General features: G+C 33.4%; 1 protein-coding gene across 3 annotated transcripts in view; it reads right to left on the bottom strand.

The window, feature by feature from the left end:
• Positions 1–3,579: 3,579 nt before the first annotated feature.
• The window catches only part of LOC118188343 (cytokine receptor-like), a 56,433-nt gene continuing 35,526 nt past the window's right edge, over positions 3,580–24,486 (bottom strand). Inside the window, exons 5-10 of one of the 3 annotated variants that reach the window (XM_085821463.1) lie at positions 21,811–21,977; positions 17,402–17,565; positions 14,702–14,870; positions 11,277–11,380; positions 10,926–11,166; positions 3,580–4,150 (exon numbers count right to left, since the gene is read on the bottom strand). In XM_085821463.1, the coding sequence (XP_085677589.1) occupies positions 3,762–4,150; positions 10,926–11,166; positions 11,277–11,380; positions 14,702–14,870; positions 17,402–17,565; positions 21,811–21,977 (1,234 nt within the window). In that variant the 3' untranslated portion in view covers positions 3,580–3,761. The remainder of the gene's footprint in view (positions 4,151–10,925; positions 11,167–11,276; positions 11,381–14,701; positions 14,871–17,401; positions 17,566–21,810; positions 21,978–24,486) is intronic. The other 2 variants (XM_085821464.1, XM_085821465.1) reach the window with 2 other exon arrangements.

Genomic DNA, 24,486 nt, shown 5'->3' with positions numbered 1-24,486 from the left:
GCCAAATATCTTTGAGTTCTTTGGAATTAGTATGCCACTTATGTAGTGACATGCTAGCTTCATTAAAAATGTTCACAATTTCTAAACTTGTTTTCAGGGCTTGTTCTAAATTTTGGTGACCACCAATAATGTCATCAACATACAGGTAGTTGTTTAAGAGTTCTACTGTTTCAGGATATATTTCTGAATATTTTTTAAGGTGATGCTTAATAGTAGCAGCTAGAAGAAAGGGACTAGATTTTACTCCAAACAAAACTCTTGTAAATCTAAAGGTTTTCAAACTCTCATTGTTATCATTAGGATCATCTTTCCAAAAGAATCGTGTAACGTCCCTGTCTTCTTCATTTAACTCTATCTGTAAGAATGCTTGTGTAATGTCCGCTGTAAAGGCTATCGAATTTTGTCTAAATTTTATAAATAAATCAAAAATATCAGGATATAGGTTCGGACCAGTATATAAACAGTCATTTAGAGAGAGTGTTTTTGGTTTATGGGCTGAAGCATCATAAACTATTATTAGTTTGCTTGTTGCTCTATCATTTCTGATGACTGCTCTATGAGGTAAATAAAATAGGGTTTTATCATTTTGATTGTTTTCTTGAACTGGTTCAATAATATGTTTTAACTCGTAATCCTTTAAAACCTCTGTGTATTGAACAAACAAAGAGTTATCAATTTTAAATTTGTTACTTAATTTCTTAAATCTTTCAAGTGCTATATCCCTATTATCTTCCATTAAATGTTTTGAATTCGGTTTCCAAGGTAATTTTACTTGGTATCTGCAGTTCTTATACCTGACATCAGATTCGAAAGATTTCATAATTTCTAAATCAACAGTTTTGTCGTTTTGAGTATCACTTTCCAAACCTAAGTTTTCTAGCTTCCAAAACTGTTGTAACTGATCTGATATCAAGTTTTCATTTACAATTACTTTCATAGTTAATAATTCACTATGATCATTATTTACTTTACCCTGCAAACACCACCCAAATAAAGATTCTGTGGCTACTACATTTCTTGAAATTCTTTTAATTTTACCAGTAATTATAGAATAGTAGAATTCTACCCCTATGAGAATATCAATTTTGTCACTTTTCCTACAACAATCTGCTAATTGCAAATTTTGTAAAATATTTCTTTTTCTTAGCAAATTTCAAATCTGGAGGAGAGATAACAGTATTGGATATATTTTCGGTTTCAAGAAGCTCAATATATATATTAAGATTAGGATCGTTTACATTTTCTAGTTTTGCTCTAACAACATTAAAGGTTTTTTCTAACGCACTTTTATCACCAAAGGAATAAACAGAAAGTGATTCTTTTCTAACAATCGGAAGTTCCATTTTAGTAGATACATCTTTAGTTATGAAAGATCTCATTGAGCCATTATCAAAAAGAATTCTGACATTTTCAGATTTATCATTATTTCGGATCAATGCAGAAGCCGTTTGTAATAATATTTTATTAGATCTATTTTATTAGATCTATTTTCATCGGAATTATATGACGAATCAGCGGAAATAGCGCTCGAATCCGACGTTTTCTTTTCAGGTTTTTCATTATCTTTTTTCTGATGGAATGAATAACAAATGGCTTTGGAGTGTTTACTAAAGCAGAAGGCACAGTTTATTTTTTGTTTACAATTTTGAATCCGGTGAAATCGACCCAAACATATAAAACACCGCGATTCACTTTTTAAGATCTCTTTTTTCTTTTCTACACTTAAAATTTCGCAATCCGCAGATTTATGATTTGTGTTCCCGCAGAACAGACACTGCGATTCGGATGACGCCGCTAATAACTCAACTGTAGACGGCTTGCTCGTTATGGCTGGAGAATGTTTATGTTTGAAGGGCAAATGCTTTTCCAATCGCGGATATTTTTCTCTAGAATTATAATTAACAGAAGCCGCGCGTTCTCTACTGAATACTTCGTTCCTCAAAAAGGCTAACAAACCTTTTAAATCCCAATTTTCGTCTTTAATTTTTCGGCTATAATCAAGAACGAATTCATTAGGAAGTAATTTCAAAATTAAAGGTGTTAACAGATTTCCGTAGGTATCAGAGTCTATTTTTAATGCTTCAAGATTTCTTATCTGTACTTCGGCGTGATCTAGAAGTTTTCTTAATCCGTTTATATCATTAGGATTTCTAACAGGTGAAGTACTTAAGAGTTGTCCTAAATGCGTATTAATTAAGATGTTCTTTTGACCAAATCTGGAACGTAACAGTTCAAGAGCAACTTCGTAATTATTTTCGATGAGAGCGAAACCAGAAATAGCTTTGGCGGCTGAGCCACCAAGAAAGCTTTTTAAGTAAATTAATTTTTCTATTTTTGATAAATTCGGATTTTTATCAATCGCATTTTCGAACTGACCTATGAATTCTAACCAATCCGAAGAATCACCATAAAATTTACAGATCGTTAATTTTGGAAGACGAGTGAATTTGTGACTTTCGTTTTGGGATTCTGTAACGGTTTCATTAGAAATGTCTCTATCTGCATTGTCCGAATTTTCCAACTTATTCAACTCTTTCAACTTTTTCTTTCCTCTAAACTGCCACACTTGAATTTTCTCTTCATATTCCAAAGCGGATGAGATTTCAAGTTCAAATTCGTCTTCTTCGACTTTTAATTCTCGTTCTATTTCAGCGTCTAAATTGCTCAAGGATTTTGATTTTTCGTTTAACTGGTCTAAAATTTCTTCTAATACATTTACATTTATACTACTATCATCTTTATTCAGTTCAGTTTCAATTTTCTTTAATATCTTGGACACTCCGGTCCTCAATACCTTTCGTTTCGATTTCAGTTTAGCAATAAGATCTTCCATATTATATAAAAATAGAAAATACAGGCTTACCTTGGCTGTCTTCGCATAAAATGATATCCAAAATTAAAAAACACAAACTTCTAATTTGGCCAAAGGTTCTCGGCACCGATGCACCATATTGCAAAAGGTGGTTCTAATTCTAAATGAAGTGAAATACTTCAACAATCTACAAAAATAATCATTTTATTTACAAAGCAACCTGGATTGCATCGAAGGTTCACTGCTAACTAACTACGTCGCAAACTAAAAACTAACATTCTTTTTCAGAAGCGAAGCGCCCTCTAACGGCGATACATAAATCATTTGGGGGATTTTTCCACAATCCATATAAATCTAGGGAATAAATAATTGGTGACCAGTTTATAATGTTAAAGTTCGAAGATAAATGATTAATTCTGCAGTTCTGCAATAAAACGTTTTGTATTCAAGAATTACATGTAAACGCAATTTATAATTGCTAAAGTGCATACTATGACATTTGTGTCTACCTCAACAACATCCAACTGATGGCTATAATAAGACATTCTGATAAAAATTATGAAAAATGATTAACACATAAGTCATAATTACGATATATTACAGCTATGATAATTTCGATACAGAATTTTTATGTGATGTTTAATGCACCTAAATGCTTATATTGCAGCTACATTTCTACCCCTAAAGTAGGGCAGAAAATGTTCTATTGATAGAATACATGTTATGAAAGAAAATGTATTCTGTATAGTAAAGTGAAAAAAACCAACTTTTAAACACGCATTCTAAAAATTTAATCAGCAAGGTAAAACATTTCAGTGTTATATTTTAAAGTAGTCAAAAGAAGATACATTTCCATGTCCATTATTAAAGTCATTTCACACGTCTTAAATGTACATTTTAGCCGCATATAACATATAACTTTGCTATTATATAATTTAATTTATAAATTTCATAGGTACAAAATGCCAGAATCGGGAACTGTAGCTAAGGCCTGGGTAAAATTGAGGCAAATTTCATATGCCTCGAAATATTGAGGATTGAAAGAAATATGGCAAGAAGCCCAAAACATTCCCGATGTCCACTTCAAGGAGTTTGCAGATACAGCAAATTGATAATCATTTCCACCAGTCAGTTGCAGATTATATTCAGTTTGGTTCAAATGCAACCACTGTAGAGAATCATGACATATTACGGGACGTGGAATCGAACTTTTACACCAAAATAAAGTATAATATTCTATTTCATTTTCATAATAATTTACTTCATACTCAGAAGTCCAGCTAATGAAGTAACTATTTTCCTTCGCTTCGACAATGATATCTTTAGGTCCACGAAGTACTAAAAATAGACCAGAATAAATTTATACAATCAGTAATACACAAAATAATTAAATAATAAAACATTTACTATAAATACTTCGAATATAATGTTACTACAGAGGGTGTTTACATATTTTCAGAAAGAGCTTGCGGCCGTTTATTTAATGTTTAAAATGTAAAGAATATTAACGTTTGAAATGGTAGCGTTTTTCTGAACTATAAACATGCATCGTGATTTCTAGGATAGACTAAAATTTCCATGAGATTTCATTTTCACTCCTTTTCCGCTATTTTCCAGACTACATTATTTGTGGTGGGTTTGCGCTTAGAAAAATCTCTTTTCAAAAGACCAAAGTCGCAGTACCCCATAGATGAAATGTCAGGGTTTGTTTCATGAGTACGTATAAAAGCTATATACGCAATTGTCTATATCAGGCTTTAGTTTTTCAAGCAACGTACCTTTCGAACTATAACTTGTTGCCTGGTCTCGATGAAGTTGCCCTCTTTGAAAGTCATTAGGATAAAGAAATGGAAATTCTTCATTAAATATCGGACATAAAACTTCCTCTTGATAGCATGTTGAGTTGATTTTAACATTCTTTTCTCCTCTTCTTATTTTGAATTTCTCTTCTTTCCGTACAGAAGAAATGATTTGTTTGACGGTTTTTCTAACTAATAATATTGATTATTTTGCATTTAGATATTTTAACAGCATGCATTTTACTACATTTTTGAATTACAGAATACGAATATTTTTCTTTGGAAAGCGTAAAAACCTATGTTTCAATCCAGAGCTTGTTTACAAGCATTATGTGGAAAGAAAAATAAATTTAATAGTAGTAGAAGGTATTACTTATTTCAAATATTAAGCTGTTGGAAACGGAAGAGAAACACGCTAATTGAAATATAAAATTAATAATACAACAACCTTGAGTTTGGCGTAGATTTATATACAAGATCTCAGAGAACTTGTACGTAAATCTACACCAAACTGAAGGTTGTTGTGTTACTAATTTTATATTAAGCTGTTGTAAAAATTTTTTATTCCAATGCATTTGCACTTTTTAATTGTGTATCGAAATCGTTTTCAGTATATGTAAACACCCTCTGTTAAAGCTGTGGAAGCTTAACAATTCACATTTTCTGAAAACATATAAGGTATTTCTCCCGCTTTCCTAGCGTACCTTCGTGGTGTAGCGATCATCACACTCAGCTGGTATTTCAGAGTTCCGTGGTTCGATTCCTGGCGAAGGCAGTTGCTAATTTTTCATCTTGCCTACTTCCAATTAACCTAATATCTCTGCAAACACATTTATATAGAACCATTTTGAAGGTTAGATTTCCACGCATAGCATTTCATTTAAAGACTTCAAACTATGGTGCATGTAGTTCTCGGAAAAGGAATTTAAGGATCTTGTAAAATAACGTAAAATGTATTAAATTTTCAGTTCGTGTCCATACAGAACTACTGTCCTGGATACTTTCGGTCCTATTTGACTCCTTTGACAAGACAACAACAACACAACTACTGCGTGAACACGGTATGTTAATTAAATTGTTTAATTTGTTTTAAATGTAAAAAAAAAGAAAAAAGAAAAAAGAAAAAAAATTATCCTTAATGATTTTGAAGTTAACCAGTTTCTGACCGGACATGGGCGTTTCCCGGGATACTTCGCTAGGTTTAAGATACAGAACGACGATAAATGTAAACTATGTGATCTGTTTGGTGATGCTAAGCATCTAAGCATTTCCTCGAGGTCTGTCCCTACTTTGATGGCTTAAGAAACGATAAAAATATTGATTTTGACAATCCCTTTTTATGCTATAAAGATTTCGCATAATTATGTAAATCTGTGATGAAATTTATTGACGGTGAGCGCCGGGCAGTGGGAATCAGTGTATGATATTTGCATTTTATTGCCATCACTAATTGGTATATTTTAATAATTTGTTGTTACCATTGTTCGTGTTTGTTATTCGCTTTTTTGTTTCTGTTTTTAGTGTCTGCTCTTGTCTAAATGTTTGTATTTGTTCCTTTTCTTCACTTTTTGCTTATGATTATTTTTTACACATGATTATTCTCATTTAGATATTTTATGTTTTATTTTTTCATTTGTTGAAATGGGCATGGCCTGTCATGACCATAAGACCAACTTGATTGGTTAGGTGGGACGGGCTGCGCCCGCTACTGATACTGATACTGATACGGTATGTTAATTATATTGCCAACGATCACGATTTATCAACAAAAGAACCGCGGGGAACTTGAATTCTAGCGAAAAGATCGCATATGAAAATGGCGATGTTTCCTATTAACACTATAGAGACATTAGGTATTTTTCTGGAAGCAGGAGATGTGAAAAATGAGCAATGACGGGACTCGAACCACGGACCTCTCGAAATACACGCCGAGCGTGCTGACAACTCACTACGAGGGCATGCTAAGAAAGCGGGATAAATACCTTATAACACGAAGAAAACGATTTTGGGCTTGGTTACCAGAGTCTGATGCATTCTTAAATTTTGATGACTTCTAGTAAGATGATCTCGCTAATACTTAAGAACTAAACGCAGTAATAAGTTTCAAGCAATAAATCTTTCCAGAATTGAAAGTTGCACAAATTATGCTGAAGACCACTTTGGTTATGAGAATCTTCATTTTAAGAATTGCTATAGAATCTAGGAGTTTCGAAAACTAAAATCTTGAAAAATAGTTAATTGCGAGTAAGCGCATAAAGGTATTTGCCTGAAGGAAAGAATACCTTCCCGTAGATTTCTAACACAGTTTAGAAACTTCACGCAGCCAAAGTATTCCTTCGTCAGTTAGATTTACAATGAATTTTACGAATTAATATCTGCAAAATTGAAATGAAACCAAATCTGACATATCGTTATAAGGTGTCGGCTGAAAACATCGCAGCAAATAGCTGCAGAAAATCTCGTGGAGAAAAAAAGCAAGGCGAAAACGTCGTGAGAGATAATAAAGCAAGAATAAAACATCGCAGTTCTAAGTCATAGCGGCACAAATTTTCGTCAACGAAAACAAAACGATTCGAAAATTTCCCAGTTTAAAACATCGTCATCGAAAATATCGTGGTAAAAAAAATAACACGTACAAAACATCGCTTGACGATAACATCACAGACATGCGTTTTACAAGCTTTAAAAATTCGCCTATTTGTATAATGATCTGAGAGCGGAAGAAGAGATAAGGAATATTTTTACTTTTATACTTCGTATTTTTGAATTAAGTAATCAATTTTTCCAGAAAAAATAACAAGGAAATTTAAGCATTCAAAAACTGAGAATCAACAGAAAAATAATGCTGGGTATAGCAATTAATGGAAGTTTGAACTGGTGCAGTTAACTAATAATGGGCATTAATTAATTAGTAATCTCTTTTATAAAATTTTATTGTAATTTTTCGTTAAAAATATATTCTATACAAGATTAGGAAGAGTAAGATAATTAACCACATATCGTTACCTCTATTAAAATTGTTTACTTATTTATCAAATTATAAAATACTTTTAAGTCCTGTAGTAATATTAATTTTCTAGGTACTTTTCCGTTTCGCCGGCTCAAATCTTGCCAAGCAGACTTTATTGTCGGCTACACACAGTATACACATAAAAAATGTTGACAAATGTTAGTTATAAGAATTTTTTATTTTGAAGATATAAACATTTTAATGTCGTTTAAAATTTTGTAAAAAAGCCAATAAATTTGTAAAAACACATTAATTTAAGTATTTACTATGCTTTCATGGTATAAATCCTGATTCGTCGATTCATCTCACGTGACCCCAAGTGATCTCATGTCACGTAAACTACGCTACAAAAATCTGATTCTCTCGGTAATTATCTGCATTAATTTCAATTCTGCATTAATTAATTTAAGTCTTAATTTGAAACACAAGTTTAAATGCAAGAATTACTTCAATTCGTACGAATAGCTTACTCAGAAATTACGTAAAACCGCAGTGCTTTACTTCGCTAGTGCACTCTCATTAGAATAGATGAATTTAACCCTTGACTTTTCTACATTTTCGCCATCAGGTGAGCAGTGTGATTGCATCCAAGTTGACTTAATTACCGCCCGCGAATTGCCTTAGGGCATAGAATTGAACTATCTAAAGTAAAAATTGTATGTAATTGTATGCCAGTACTGAAAGAAACAATCAATCTGATAAGAAATGGTTGCGACTTGTTTTGAAAATGAGGAGTAAAAGGTTATTAGCGAGGATATTCCGTTTGGCATCGGTTGTACCATTATTGGCGTCTTTGCCGCCTGCGTCCTCAAACGGAATAGTACCATTTTCTATCCATTTTCACTTTTTGAATGCTAAGTTTCCTTCTTACTCTTAAAGTAAAATTTTATTAGTTAAAAAGTATAAAACAAAAATATTCCTTATTCCTTCTTCCGCTCACAAATCATTATGCGAATATGCATTTACTGCTTATAAAGCCTGAAAAGCACACACCTGCCATATTAACGTCATGCGAGGATTTGTAGGTGCTTTAATTTTTACCACGCTATTTTCAACGATGATGTTTTTACACTGAGCAATTTGTAACTTTCTTTTAATTTTCAGATATTTTGTACTACGATGTTTTAGAACTGCGATGTTTTTTCCTTGCTTTCCTTTCTTCTACAATGTTTTAGTTTTACGTTGGTTTCTCCCCGGCGTTTTAGCGATATTTTCGCCTGTAAACGGTTAGAAAACACTACCTAAATAAACAAATTAATGTAATTTACAGTCTCTGTAAAGAAACGGGAAAACCATGAGTTTTAAGAATTTAAAATTATTATTGAGTGAATATAACCTATTTTAGTTTAATAGGAAATACCATACTCCTGCTATATCAAAGCTTTTATTTATTCACAAATGGCAATCCAGCTTACAGGATCTCCAGCAGTTTAACGGCTCATTACTCTTGTATTATTCTCATGGTCATTAAATTCCATGGTCATTAATAGCTCTTGTATAATTCTCATGGTCATTAATAGCGTATTCCACCTGAAATAATGAATTAAAATTTTTCTCCTCGCATAACTAATTTATAGTTTCCAAAATTTAGTTTCCTAGCCAGGACAAACTAATCATGTGACTATTAAATTTCGCCAATTTTATAATTGAATTCTATGTAAAAATGATCATCTATGATGAGCAAAACGAATTTTGTAACATGATAAAATTTCATTAACAGCTACAAAATTCTTCTTGCATAAGATCTATTTAATTAATCGTATAAACATCAAAAGAGAGCAGACAATACTACCTAGAATTGTCTGCCTAGAAAGTTATTGTTTATCTTCTCCGAAAAAACTTTTCCACGAAGGCTTAAACTGACTTAATGTTCATATGGACATATGTTCATATGGTTAACGACATAATGTTCATATGCAGCTCCTATAAACATGTCGTTATATAAACACTCATTATAATTCTAAGACTATACCTTGCAGCTCGATGCTTGGTGAAGACAACCGGTATGGAAGTTGTCCTTTACTGATTTGTGCTTTCTCAATTTTAACATTTGCCACCTCAGATACCAAGCACGTTGCATCGTCGTCACAATGGTGATATTCATTCATGTTCTGCTGCTTTAAAATTCTCCCAATTTTTCAAATTTAGTTTTCTTGAAAAAAAACTTATTTAAGTGCATATTTTTAAATTCTATTTCTCAAAATATTATATTAATTCTTCCATCAGTTAAAGCCTTTAAAATCTTCAAAAGAAATTTGTGTAGTTTTGACAAAGTTAAATTTATTGAATTTTTGCGAAAACAGAATCAAAAATAAGAAGAGCTTGCTTAAATTGTACATCGTTTACTCATACACTTAAGTTATTCTACCAGTAAGAATAGGTGAGTGACTTTTGAAGATTTTTTTTTTTTTTTTTAAATTATCCTGGGAAATTTGAACAAATGTTATTCATGAGAAACCAATAGCTATCACGTTAGAGTAAAATTCAGCAAAGTAAAATGTGAGATGTTTACGAAGAAATCATTTTATCCAGATCTCTTACAAGCATTTAGGTAAACATGCAGGGGCGCATATGCAAAGAGAAAACATTAGCGCTACTATGCGTACAGGAATTAGTCCACACTTCAACGGTAGGCATATGGCCAGTCAGTCAACGCATATGTATAGCCCCGAGTTAGATGTTAAACGCAGAATGTAGAAAACACTACATTTAAAAACATGACATTAAAAAAAAATATATTTTCAAGCTATTAAGAATTAGTCCACAAGTCAACGGTGAGCATATGGCCACTCAGTCAACACGTAGATATAGCCTTGAGTTAGATGTTAAGCTTATAATGTATATCCAATCAGTTTGCATAATTATGTTATATTTAAGATCTACAATCGAATAAAATATGGTGTAATGTGACATACGTAGATCCTCCATAGTCCCACCTGTATGTATATTGAAAAAATATATAGTAGTTAAATATATAATGAAACCTACTGTATTACGAAAGAAAACTTTGAAAATTTTGCTTTTCCGAAAAAACAACTAGTGCAGCATATAGGCGTTCTTTCCTGCGTAAAGGAACAAAATTTGGACGCACTCTCAATGCATTTTGCAGTTGAATTATATCTATCGTAGAAAGCCTACTGACCAACATTTCGGACCCTACATATAAGTACAAAACATATTGCTCATTTGTAAGCTACATCAGGTTAGAATAGACTCCTGCTTGCTGTAAATAAAGTTGTTTAAAATTTATATAAAGTCTTTTCCAGATTTATAAATAAAAACAATTATAAAAGAAATGACTTACATTTATCTGTTGCAACAACAATTCCTGAAATGTTGGTGGAAAGACCGACGCTATTACTGGCATACAGTTGAAACTTGTAACGTGTATTTACTGTCATGTTCCAAAAACTGTACTTTGTTTCATTGCCAACAGCAATAACCCCTAGTGGCAAATTTCGGGAAGAAACGTGAATCACATAGTGAAAGTCTGGGCCATTTTCGTGCGCAGCAGGTACACCCTGAAATAAGTAACTAAAAGCAAACTGAAAAGCATACAGAATACTAAAGCATACTATAACTAAACTATACTAAGCATACTATAACTAAAAGCATACAGAAACGCACTTCAAAAGAATAGCAAATTAAATCATACCTTCCAGTAAAGAGTTATTGTTCTCATATCAGGAAAGCTTTCAGTGACATAATTAGATTCAATAGTAAATGAAGAGTTTGTAATTTCAGGTCTCCTGTAAGGAACTAGAAACATAATTTTAATTAATCTCGTAATAATATGAATTATAAATAAAATTAAATTTAAAAACAGTTAAGTGTTCTTTGGGAAAAATACAACATATAAAAAAGTCATGAACCGAATCTTTGCAATATTTAATGTGAAAAATGCATCAATAATTTTAATAATTTCGGGTTTACTTACTGTAAGTTAACACGTAATCATATACTATATGGATGACGCACAGATTCAAATGAGAAAAATACTTAAACTAAATTGCGTGTAACGCTTGATGCAATGCAGAATTTCAGTATTTTAATGTACCGTACTTTCCCCCCCTCAAGTAGTTTTCACCTCAGGTTTTAAGTATAAGGTTCTGAAAATCTTTTATGTATACACATAATTTTCAGCTACCCAAAAGAATTCAGAATGCAAGCTTCCCTAAATTTTAAAATGGATTCGTCCAGGTATGTTTCTGTTTTATCAATTGGATTCGTGGATTTGGAGTGCATGGGCTATGACTAATGAAGAATTAATAATGAAAATATTCAGAAAAACGAGAATATCTAGAATATCTAATGCTCTTAATGGTTCTAAAGATTATTGCATTTATGGGAAGAAAGAATGAAAGCTGGATAGGACGATGGCTACGACGATAGCTACGACACAGGCAATAGTTTCAACTGCAATCAAGTTATTTGAGGTCTATGGAGTAGTAGTGTACAGCAATAGAAGCGGGTAAGATTCGAGATACAGGGAATGTAGAAATGAAGATATATGTTTTGTTAGGTGTTATAATGTTATCTTAGTGTAATACGTTTGTCTTCGCCGACATGAACTAGAATCATTTCTTGCTTTTTCCGGCACCTCGGATAATCCTTGAGTGGGGTTACCTCACGCACTAAACCTCAGGCCAATTTCTAGATAATATCTAGAATATCTAAATATCTATGATATTTACTGGTAGTTTATTCATGAATACTTTTTGTTTGTTATGTTCTTATTTTAGGCACCTCTTTTTGAAATTACATTATTCGCATAATTTTCGTTTTTCGATTTTCGGGCGATAAAATTAGTAAAAAAAGGGGAGAATACACAAGTAAATGAAGTATCTTAAAATTATTTCGATCGTTGTACATCGGATTTCAAGCGGTTATTAAAAATTAAGTCTTTTTTAGTTTAAGTGTTTCTGTGTTCATGGCGTTTGCTCTTATACACTTCTCATATGCCTGAAAACATTTCTTTTATGAATATTAATTTTTCCCAAATTTTCAACCCCGCAGACATCACTATCCTGCAGGTTACTCGCTTCATCACTGGCCATGGCCCATTTTCCTTCCTCGCACTACAAGAGACAAAATATTTCCAATGCAGAAATTAGTCGTCAAGTGGGCAGTCCCACTTAATATGCCTACATCTATCTTTTAACTGACCAACGGTTTTGTTTCCATCGAGCTATCTAGAAGCATATCAATGATTCGCTGTAAGAAATCGAGCTGCCATCATTAAAATTTGCTAACTCTTGGACGTATCTCGTCAATGGGCCAAGATATTGACTAGTCTCATTTACCCCCACACTCACTGAGCTAGACATACTAGTGACTGAATCTAAGAAACCATGTAACATGTGAACCATGTGCAGCAACTCATGTATGAGTATGCCTGTATCCATAGTATACAATGAACTATGTTTGTGTTTTATGTGTATGTTTATGTACGTTTAATGCATGTAATTATGTTAATTAATGCTATGTCATGTAATGAATATGTAACTGTATATCCTCTGTACACCAATAGCACCTCTGCAGCCCTTGTTTAGCACAGTAAACATAATTGCAATTTTTTCAATTAACTCCCAATAGGTTGTTTTAAGGGCCTAATGCGAGGCGTTCTCTCTAGATAGTGGAGAAAGGAGGATCTGCTTACCACTAGTAACAACCAGGTGTTCACCATCCTCGCAGATATGTTTATAACAGTATAATGTTTGTACGACAAGGAGACACTCTAAATATACGGCTCGCCGAATGTCTTGGTAGGGGAAGAGGGGTGGAAGACACTCAGACCGCTCCTGGAGTATTCTTCCTCAAAACTAGAGCGGAACTTCAGTGCTAGGACGGTGGGACTATATCTGTATGACCAATGGTAAATTTCTGGTCTCCCGCCCACTTCTACCTGTACCACCAAAGATCTACTTAGTAACAGTAGTTAATTCATTAGTAAAAAGGTACTTTTCTGTTGACGAGGCACCACCACCAAACATAAACATTAGCGTGAAATCTAATGGCGACAAGCCTAATAATATAAAGCGTTATGGAAGAAAAAGAGCTTTCAGTAATAGTAACGTATTGTATAATTATATGTATACAAGGTTACATGTGCACAATACCGAATATTAACAATGCTCTAGTTTAAATTTACTGTATTCATAGGGATGTACATGGGAAGAACGACAGCATTGCACACAAACCACACAAATTAGGTATCGTGCACAGCACTAGAACTGCGTACCTTCAGCATTCAGTTATTCATGAAGCGATATAATCAGGTTACCACATTTGGTACTTTGTGGCACAGTTGTTAACAATTGGCCTGTTAAAACGTAAAATTACCGTTAAGTTTTTACCCTTAGTATAATTAGTTAGTTCTCTAAGAATACTCAACATTTATCGAACCTCTGCTTTAAAACTGGATTATTTAGATTATGGAAAATAACTCAAGAACCATGTGTTTAACGGGACGGATGGCTTTTTGAAGGACTTCAGGAAAACTGATTTTTATTCAGGTTACAATTGAGAAAAATCAAGAAAAATCTGATTCAGCTATCTCGATTGCTAAGATTCGACAGCGTCGATTGCTAAGATTCGACAGCGTTAAATACGAGTGTTCTACGATTTTTCTGTTAGAATATTGGTGGAAGAGATGAGAGAGTTTCAGGAATCATCAAAAATTGAAACTTATGAATAGCGAATACCAATATACGAATATCCACCTATATAACATTCCGAAATTCGGAAAATAAAAAGTTTACGAAACAAACAAATAGACATTCTCAATGAAAATGTGGCTTTTATGTTATACTGGAGGATTTTAAGATGATAATAACTCTATGAATTCTGAATTAAGATTTTTTTAAGTACCCGAGTATCCTGCTTTTTGCTAAAATTTAATCAAAACTATTTTTTAAATATCCGAGTATGCTGCGTTTTGAGAAAATTTAATCAAAACTATCAGTAAAGGTGCAGATTTTGAATTAAGACTTATTTCGTAGAGTTCTCGTAAGCAAGATAAGTAGAAACTCAGAAGTGATAAAATTTAACTGTTTACATATTACACTTAAACATGAGTACCATCAGGAAGAGTTCTTGTAGAAATAGTCAAGTCGGGGCTCCACATCAAATCACTATCTGAATCCGGGGATCTGCAACGAATCTTAAATTCATATTCCGTATAAGGAATCAGATCTTTAAATTCAGCAGAGCCTGCTAATGAAAAGGGTTCTCGCTGCAGCCTTATTTCCTGAAAGAAAAAAAATTTGCTTTCAGAGATCGAATTAATTTAATCAAAGTTAAAGATCACGTGGAAGCATAGAGCTTTAAACATAGCTCTAAAATAATGCTATAACAACTGCTGCAGATTCATACTTTAAACTATAAAATGCGAGACTAAATATAGAAAGGCTAAAATCTATTAAATACGTATTGGTATCGTTGGGAAAAATTCCTTTTACGGTAATAGTACGCTTAAGCTGTATTAATCATAGTACACTGAAGCTACGTATTTTGAGCCGAATAATATGTAAGCGCTTAAAATGAAAATTAAAAAAATACATGTGTGACTTTTTAAACCAATATAAAAATAAAATTGTTATTTAAATGCCGATAAAACTTTCGTAATTATTCTTTTATTAATTTATATTATAGATGCGATAATATTCCACGTGGACAAATGTTTCCTTAAATCCTAGACTTAGATTTCTAATTTCGCAATATCTGAAAATAACTTAGAAAACTTCGCAAAACTAACTACACGCCTACAGAGAGAAAAGGATTAAATACATGTATTTGCAGAAGTCTCTTTGAGAAAAATTTGAATGAAGCTTTCATACTGCGTAAATAAGTTAAAAAATAAACACTTGATACATTTATGTGTAAAACTCTACAAGGCAGTTAAAGAAGAATTTAATCAATTTAGATCGTTTTCTGCTTAAATGTGCTCTAAAGTTCTTAAATTTAGGAGGTAGCTAAAGAGAAATATCTCTCAACTTTCAACTCTGTATTATTCTAAAAATGTGTAAATGGAAGCAATTTAAAATAAATTATTGTCAGACTAACGGTACAATATTTCATTGGGTTTCCTAACCTGTTTACAGAAAATAAATCTCAAATTGAGTTTGAAATGGAGTCTTTAAGCAGAGGATAATTTAGAAAATAAAAGATCAGACATTGAAAATAAACTTTTACGGGAGCATATTTTCACATTATTACCTGAAATTTGTAGTGATCAAGCAGTGAGTCATTGTAAAACTTTTTGTTTGTCTACTAAGCTTTCATAAAGGACGTGCCAGACGTACATGATGATCGAAAATTTAGGAAGATATAAGATATAAACAAATTAAAAGAAGCATATAATGATGGCATCGGAGTCAGTAGTACTAAGAGGTAAAAATTTAGATATGCCGGACAGCAAAATGCCTTTAACTTAGTGCGATATTTACCGGCGGCTCTAACCTAGTGCAGCAAAATACCTCTAACCTAGTACGACGTACCAATAAAGACAGTCATCAAACAAGAAATCGAAAAATACAAGAAAATATCACAAGCTAATATAAAAATCTCCAATATAAAAATGCCCATTTTTACAGAAACGTTGGGGAGGTGAGACGTTTGTAACGTTATTGATATGAAGCTTTAATTATTAAGATGAAAGTTCTCTCTCTGGAATACAATATTTGACAAAATGGGAATGAAACAGTTTGATTAAAATTTAAATCGTTGTGAAATCAGTGAGTCTTCCCACGACTCCAAATAGTACTTCAGCATACACAGCCATTGGTGAAATAAATTATGATCTCTGCGTAGGATTACCAAGAAATTATTACGAAAGATAGAGTTTCATGTGGTAAAAGACTTCATTAAGCATATTTATGTGAATGGTTGAGAAATCCGTGAAGCCATTGCATAAAAATGCTTGACTTGCTTAGGAATCGGAAATTAATTTTCAAAGAATTCCGCAGAAATTTGAGACAACCAAGTAAGAGGTTCTAACCAAGTAAGAGGCTGAAGGTTCTCTCCAATGAAATCCTCGTAAAATTCTCCCACAGATTAAAAGAGCTCTCTGTGGATTGCAAGGCGAAACAAGTTTTTGGAGCAGTTAGTCACGCCATTCAATGACTGAATAAAAGTAGTACCCTGCAACGAATAGCAAATCTTTAAGGTAGATCACAACTGTTGCGAACAATGGGATCACACCTGAATGTAAGCAGATAATACCTGAATTAAAATTAACTTGACAGAAAAAATATTAGGGAGAATAATTAAATAAAAATATTAGCATTGCGTTTCAGATTAATTTTGTATTATTAAATTCCGATGACCATTACCTGTTCAAAAAGTAACAGAAACGGAATAGTAATTACCGGAAATGGAATTTTTTAAAATGTTACTTATCTTTTGTTCTGACAATAAGCCGGCATTGGACAGTTTGAAATCTATCAAATTTTTACATACATAATATCGGAAATTATATTAGCGATTGATAAAGAAATGTGGTACTGCATGAGTTGTATTTCAAATTCCATTTGTGTTAAAAAAATTAAACTATATTAATTCAAAACTAGTCGCATTTCAGATGGCAAAAGATCGCAAGTAGCTCAGCGTGGTTAAGGTGTCGGAGAGCCGCAGTTTGTTCATGTCTGGTATATGCAATTAATCTGAATTTTGTTTCGCAATCTAAGAGGACCACAAGGGCAGGTTAAGAGGACCACAAAGCCTGAGAAACGTTGACTTAGAGTTACAATTAGAAAAATAACTCGTATTTTAAAAAATTACCTTAAATGATGCTGGATCTGAAGATAAAGGACGATACTGGATAGAATACGTCAATCCAGGTCTAAATTCACCGTATTGCATATTTGCAGGAGAACCCCAGTGAAGTACCAAACTAGTCGCTCCCACGTTGCTGAAATTCGCACTTAACGGAGCACTTGGTTTCACTGTTAAAATTGAAGAAAATTTAAAATTTTGTAATGTGGATATTTACAAAAGTTATAAAGTTATCACAATTACACAAGCAACGGCAAACCAATATCACAATTTTTCGAAACCCGTTGATTTATAAATACCTGCTTTGAAGTTTTTACACATTTACTTCTCAGAAATATCAATTTATGCTTTCGAATTTTTATATATATCTCGCTTGATAGTGATATTGGTTTAGAATTGATACTGATAGACCCGATTGTTCATTACAGAAATCAGGGTAGTATAAACCAATAAGAAATATTTTAGGACATTCGTATCAAAGGAACGCATGTAGAAAATCAAGATGCTGTTTTTTCGTCCTAATTGACGCCAATTTAGCACTACTACATGACTTTGGAGAAATATATTGCACCGTCATTGGTTGTAAGACAACGCCGACACATGTACTTCGTAAAGAGAATCATTTGTGTTTTTGGTCTAGACCCCGCACATGAAGTCTTCCAACTTCTATATATCTCAATTTTTTTCAAAACTCTATGCATGAATCTCCTTTTCTAGATTGGTATGGTTTATTTAATTACAAGAAACGCTCCAGGGTTATCTGCCTAAGGGATGGGATGCCTTCGTGGAGGACTTTCCAAGAAAAATTGGTTCGTATACACGCAACGTATGGGAAAAAACCTGAAAACGCTCACGCAGCCAGCCCGATCATTGACATCGAAGCTCGGATCAAACTATAAGTATTCAACGACTTCTACAACGAGTATCCAACGACTAAGTACCCTTCTAGAAATGTATAACAATATAAAAATTAGCTGTTAATATTTTATAAGTAATCAAAAAGTACTAAAAAAGGTTTCTGATCACCAGTGACGAATATTCTAATGAAACTTTAAAATTACATAAAATCTCGAAAACAGCAGGCTCACCAGCGGATGAGCAGTAAACACCCTGGAACACTGGTAGTAGGTCCGAAATTCCAGTGCCGCGAACGGGCTGGCTGCATGGGCGTTTTCGTGGTGGTTTTCCCCATGCGTAAAGTGTATACGAGACATCCCTCATAAAATCCTCCACGAAGACATCCCTTCCTTTAGGCAGAAAGCCTTCGAGTACTTTGCCATAATTAAATAAACTAAACCAAACCAAAATAACATTGCCAGCTATAGCATGAATCCATTCACTGTTCACAACAGGCCCACCTCATACCTCATTCTCTCCTATTTTAGGGGACTCCAGTTTATAGTACTACTCGCTCATAAGGCAAAAATTCATCGAGCTTGTCAAGGTCAAAAATGCTTGGGCTGCCTCTAATCTAAAAATTAATTTTTACACTATGCTTTGTAGTAGCAACAAGATATCAATTATAATGATAAAATAATGTATAGCAAAAGGAAGTTTAGTTTTCATTATTTTTTAAATTTAAGCATTTTTTATTCCATAACGTTACTGTTGTTCTATATAGAAAGGTTGTTTTAGGGAATCTCAAAAGTACAGTTGAGAGAAATCAGCCAAGGGAGTGAGCGGTTTGGTTGAGTTGATTCCAGCGATCCCACTCCTTGTTCAATTTTTTCTGCTTTTCCATCATCTTTGCACACCGCTCTTGATTGATGCCTGTTCCGAAGCATTAATCGAAGCCATTGTTAGTGAGCGGTGAATCGTTAAAAAGAACTGATACACTTCAGTCAATAAACGTTTCCGATCTCATCCCTTAAAGGAACGGTTTTGCCCATCTCTAATATATAATTCATTTCTTGGAGGTGTCGAAGATCCTTTATGAAAACCCACCTCTTTGAAAAGTTAACTTGAATTATCATCTCTGACGACTTCAACAAGATAAATTCGTGGAATGAACATTCGGCTAAATACTTAGGATTTTCATTCACATGGTCTGCGTACATCGAGAGCGCCCGCGGTCATACCCTGTCATTCGGAAACTTTTCACATTACTTTAGAGTGACTCAGGACTGAATCATGCAGGTACCTTACGTCTTTATAAGGCTATCATCCGCCCGATCTTTTCTTACGCATCACCAGCCCGAGCAACTGCAAAAGAAAATGATCTCAAGCAACTGCAAATCCCTTCGAAACAAGTTGTTGCGGCTTATCACTGGTGTTCGTTACTTCATCCGAAATGAAAATTTGTAATATGATTTGAAAATTGACGCGGTAAAGAAATATCTCAAAATGTTTAATTAGGAACAAGGCAGAAACCAACAGTAACTGCAAACTTCGCTATACTTCCAAATTATGAAATCTTAGTGGACGATGTTTTCATATGATCCGTACGCTTCACATATTCTACCGCAAGAAGGATTTGTCATCTGACACGCGGTATCACCCGTCACCTAAACGTAGCCAAACTACCTGTTACGTTTCATGATATTCTGTACATTTTCCAATCTCGTGTGTTGCCAGGTTTAGACGCCGACCACTGCAAGCTGACGCTACTCTAATAGATGGGTTCCCTACCGCTTACGCGCTTTTTCTTTCTCTTAGTGCTGTATATATGGTACTAGATGTGTGACGACTATACCTCCTACAGATACAAAGTATCTCTTCTCTTCGTTTCACCATGCAAGACCTCATATCAGGGACGCATTTCATGTACTATTCATCCTCAGGCTCGTAAGGAATTGTGTAGTTGCTTTAGGAAGTACTACCTAGACAGTAATGCCTCAGAATAACACTGGAATATCGCAATAGCTTTAGAAAACGTTCCAGAATTTCTCGGTTTATACACGGAAAAATTCAAATTTTACACAGTATCCTGCCGTATATAAAACGTGGACAGCTAAAAAGGCACTCCAGACGGTGTCTGTATAAAAATATGTTCTCAGCCGACATTGCGAGTCTGCTAGCCCATTTACAAAGGGAATTAAGGGAGTTTCAATACGACTAAATTTAAAAGCAAAAATTCAGTTACGTGGTTATAGTTCAATTTCGTAAATATTTCCCTGCTTGTTTTTGAGAAAGCCACAAATTTACATCGTGAATTTCCTGTTCAATATTGCATATTAATGTGAACCATTTTTCTCAGTTATGGAAAGAAAACCCAACGAGATCCAAGTTAACAGAGATACTCGTATATATGATTTCTATTCCGAAAATTTCTATTGCCAGCAGTACGTTCACAGATACCCAAAAGATAGTTTCATTAAGAAGATTGTAGAAACATTAGGTATTTTTTGGAAGCAGATAAGATGAAAAATTAGCAACGTCTTCGCTGGGAATCGAACCACGGACCTCTGGAATACCGCCCCAGCGTGCAGACCACCACACCACGAAGGCACCCTAGGAAGGTGGGAGAAATACCTTATATACTCCCCCTTTTAAAGGGTGACTGGTGTTTTTAGGGGACCCAATCGCCAAATACTCATCCACCCCCCTTTTAGTTCGGACGCCACTGTAGAGACATTAGTTATTTTTGAAAGCAGACAAGTTGAAAAATTAGCAACACCTTCGCCAGGAATCGAACCATGGACCTCTGGAATACAGGCCCAGGGTGCAGACCACCACACCACGAAGGCACGCTAGGAAGGCAGGAGAAGTACCTTATAAGATACCAGGTATCGGAGAAGAAACGATAGATACCGATTTGCTATAAGAATTCCGTATGTTTATTCTATTTTTAATGAACTGCAAGTGTTAGAAAAGATTTTATGCATTTACTCACTTTTTAAATGCATCATTAAGGATAAAAAATTACCTTTATTTTTTTGGCTCTTATTTCTTAAATTTCTTGTACACTGATGACTGGCCTATCTGTGATACTGAGTTTTACATGCCTGGCCTTAAATCTTGATGAAGAGTTAATTAAGATATGCCCTTAAGAGAATGAAACAGTAACAGTGTTTAACACTTAAAAATTATAATTAATTTAAATCATTAATAAATATTAATTAAATCTATTAATAAATATAAATTTTAAAAGGGATTTAATTTCTAAGAAGTAGAATCCTACATTTATGTAGCTTTTAATATCTCGAATGGAAAAACGTGTACATGTAATAAATTCATATTTGTAAAAACTATTTAAGACATTTTTAACTTATTCCAACTGGTTTCCGTAACTTATATAATTAGGCATCAAGCAGTTTGTAATTAATGCTCAGTACAGAACAAATATCTACTTCTTGGAGTAGAAATGGCAATGAAGATTATATTTAAATTTCAGAAGATTTTCAGTTTATTATTTTATTGTTAGCTTAGTTTAACAAACGTTGCACAGTTCTTTTACTCAGTTTGATAGAACTTACCTACTTTGGAATGCTCTATAAAAAAATACTGTGTATTTGTGCCCAAAGCATTACTGCCATCAATTCTAAATCTTAAAAATCGATAGGACCTAATATAATTGTTCCTAGATTGCAGTGTCCACTGGCAACAGGTAGCATTCAAAACTTCCGGACATTTTCTGGGAGACCTTCAAAATAAAACGAAATATAAGTACCCTGCTAAAAATGCCCCATAGAAACCAGTAAAACTTTTTATGATGGGTACCCATAAGATTTTATGGGTTTTTATTGACTTTTGCTGGTTTCTGTTGGTCTCTGTGTGTTTTTCTTACTGGTTTCAAAATGACATATAGAAACCAGTAAAACTTTCTACTGGTACCTATAGAATTTTTGATGGTCTCTACTGACTTTTACTGGTTTCTATTGATCTCTGTGGGGTTTTCTTACTGGTATCACTTGACACCCATACAACCAACATCAATGGCAGAACTTTGTACTGGTTTGTATAGGTTTATATTGACTTTTACTGGTTTTCTTACTGGTATCAATATAATAATAAATCTTCTGTTGGTTTATATGGGTTTATGCTATTTTTTTTTATCTGACGTTAATAGACTTCTTGTAAACAATAAAATTAACAGAATGAAAATATGATCTCTTTAAGACCATCAGAGTAACCTGGAAACGCAGGTGGTCGTTTTAGAGAGGGTTTTTACTAAATATGCTTATTTATTTGATTTAAAAATTGTTTTTCGGAAACAATAACAGTAATCATATACACCACACACAACAAGGTCTCTCTAAGGCGACCAGCCGCAAATAAAAATTCATCTTTGAAAGTGGTCGCCTTAGAGAGGTGATGCTCAATACCAATATATACTCACGTTCTCAGAGATACGGTTATCTTTTAGAGGTGGTCGTCTTAGGGAGATTGCATCTACGGAATGAATCTCTCTAAGGCGACCAGACACACTTGCAGAACTTTCTTTGTGAATGGTCGCCTTACAGAGGGAATATTCAATGCCAAAGTATACTTATGTTTTCAGAAATACTGGTCTCTTTCAGAGGCGGTCGTCTTAGGGAGGTGGTTTTTGCTACCAGTTGGTTCTCTGAATACACACACATAAGCACTTACATTTCTGATATTACAAATAAACACTGGTATCAACCAACATCTCTTTAACGCAAACAAGTTCATTCACAATCGCCAAACTTTTCTCTCTGTTAACGCTGACGTGAAGAAAAAATTCCCCCTCCCTCCCCCACTCTCAGAAGTTTCCCAAACAAGCAATATGGCGCCGCCCTAGTTATTGTTATGCGATGGTGGTGTTATTTTCTTCGTGGTTGTAGTAATGCAATATATTATTTACTATGCTTTACTGTATTACAAATTTTACTATGTTTTACTGTTTAGAAATTAATAATAAATAATAAAATACCAGCACTGACTATGAATATACCACTAAAGCCATGCACGTGTAATCGTGTCTAATGTTTGAGAGAACGTTGCTGATAACTGACTAGTTGTGAAATGGAGTTTCTGAGCGTGAAATTGATTTTCCATCTTTACTTTTATCCTGAAAAACAATGTGCTTAAAGACTGAAAAGTGATAATTTCAGACTTGATAATTTGGTTCAGTGATCAGATGCTGAAATATAGTTTTTGCATTCTACTGAAATTGTATTTTGGAAAATTTATTTTTTTGATTACAGTTTAGAAATACTTTTTTAAAGCTTGTTCATGTAGATGCTTTATCATTTGAATATTATGTACTAATAAATTTGAGCATACCTTACTTAAAAATGATCTTGCATGATTCAATTTTCAATTTTTCGACTAATGTGATGTGGCCGAGCAAAAAGAATACTTTTTTACGCTTTAAAAAATGTACTAATTATATTTCGCGAGCAAAAAAGGTAAGTTTTATTAATGAAATAAACATTGAAATATTTAATGTGTTTATTACTTATTGAATGGGGTGGACAAGACATACAAGCTTAAGGAATCTGTTTTCCACTACTAAAATTATGTGACAATTTAGATGATCATAGTAGCTTACATTGTTTTTTCTTTTTGGTCTATTTTTCCTTACAAGTATGAGACTAGAACCACATTTTTACATTAAATATTTTGTGCTATTTTGTTAAAACACATATAATCATTTTTCTGCATACTTTAATTTTCATTATTATTTGTTTGATGAAGAAAATTTCAAATGTGTTTTTCATAAATTGCTTTTGAAATAGAAATAGATTTGTGAATAAGATTTATGTAATATTAAATGTACTAGTTTTGGGAGTATAAAAAGTGAATTATTTATTTGAAAAAAATTACATTAAGTTGAAACCTCATATAGTGGTTATTTTCTTAAATGACCACCTCTGGTAATGGCACATTTGTCAGGACAATAATTAAATAACAGGACTTAAAAAATCACTCATAGTTTTGTCAGGCTACAGGAAACTGCCATTATCTTGAATTGTGGAGTTGATTGTTTTAGGAACGTTTTGCTGTATAATCAATTGACTTCGGTGTAGTAATTTTTAAGTGGGTATGAATTTTGCAGAGGTAATTGAAAGTTTTTACGAGACAATTAAAACCAAAGCTTTTCGGATCATGAGTCTTATAAGGGCACTGTTATAGCATTGCTTTCAAGTATAGTTAGAGTAATATTTAAACATTATTTTCGGAAGCAC

Source organism: Stegodyphus dumicola, chromosome 1 (genome assembly GCF_044657685.1).
Source record: "Stegodyphus dumicola isolate Sdum_Otavi_A_Nest chromosome 1, ASM4465768v1".
In the NCBI taxonomy this organism is placed as follows: Eukaryota; Metazoa; Arthropoda; class Arachnida; order Araneae; family Eresidae; genus Stegodyphus; species Stegodyphus dumicola.
This window is presented reverse-complemented; position numbering and strand designations above follow the sequence as displayed.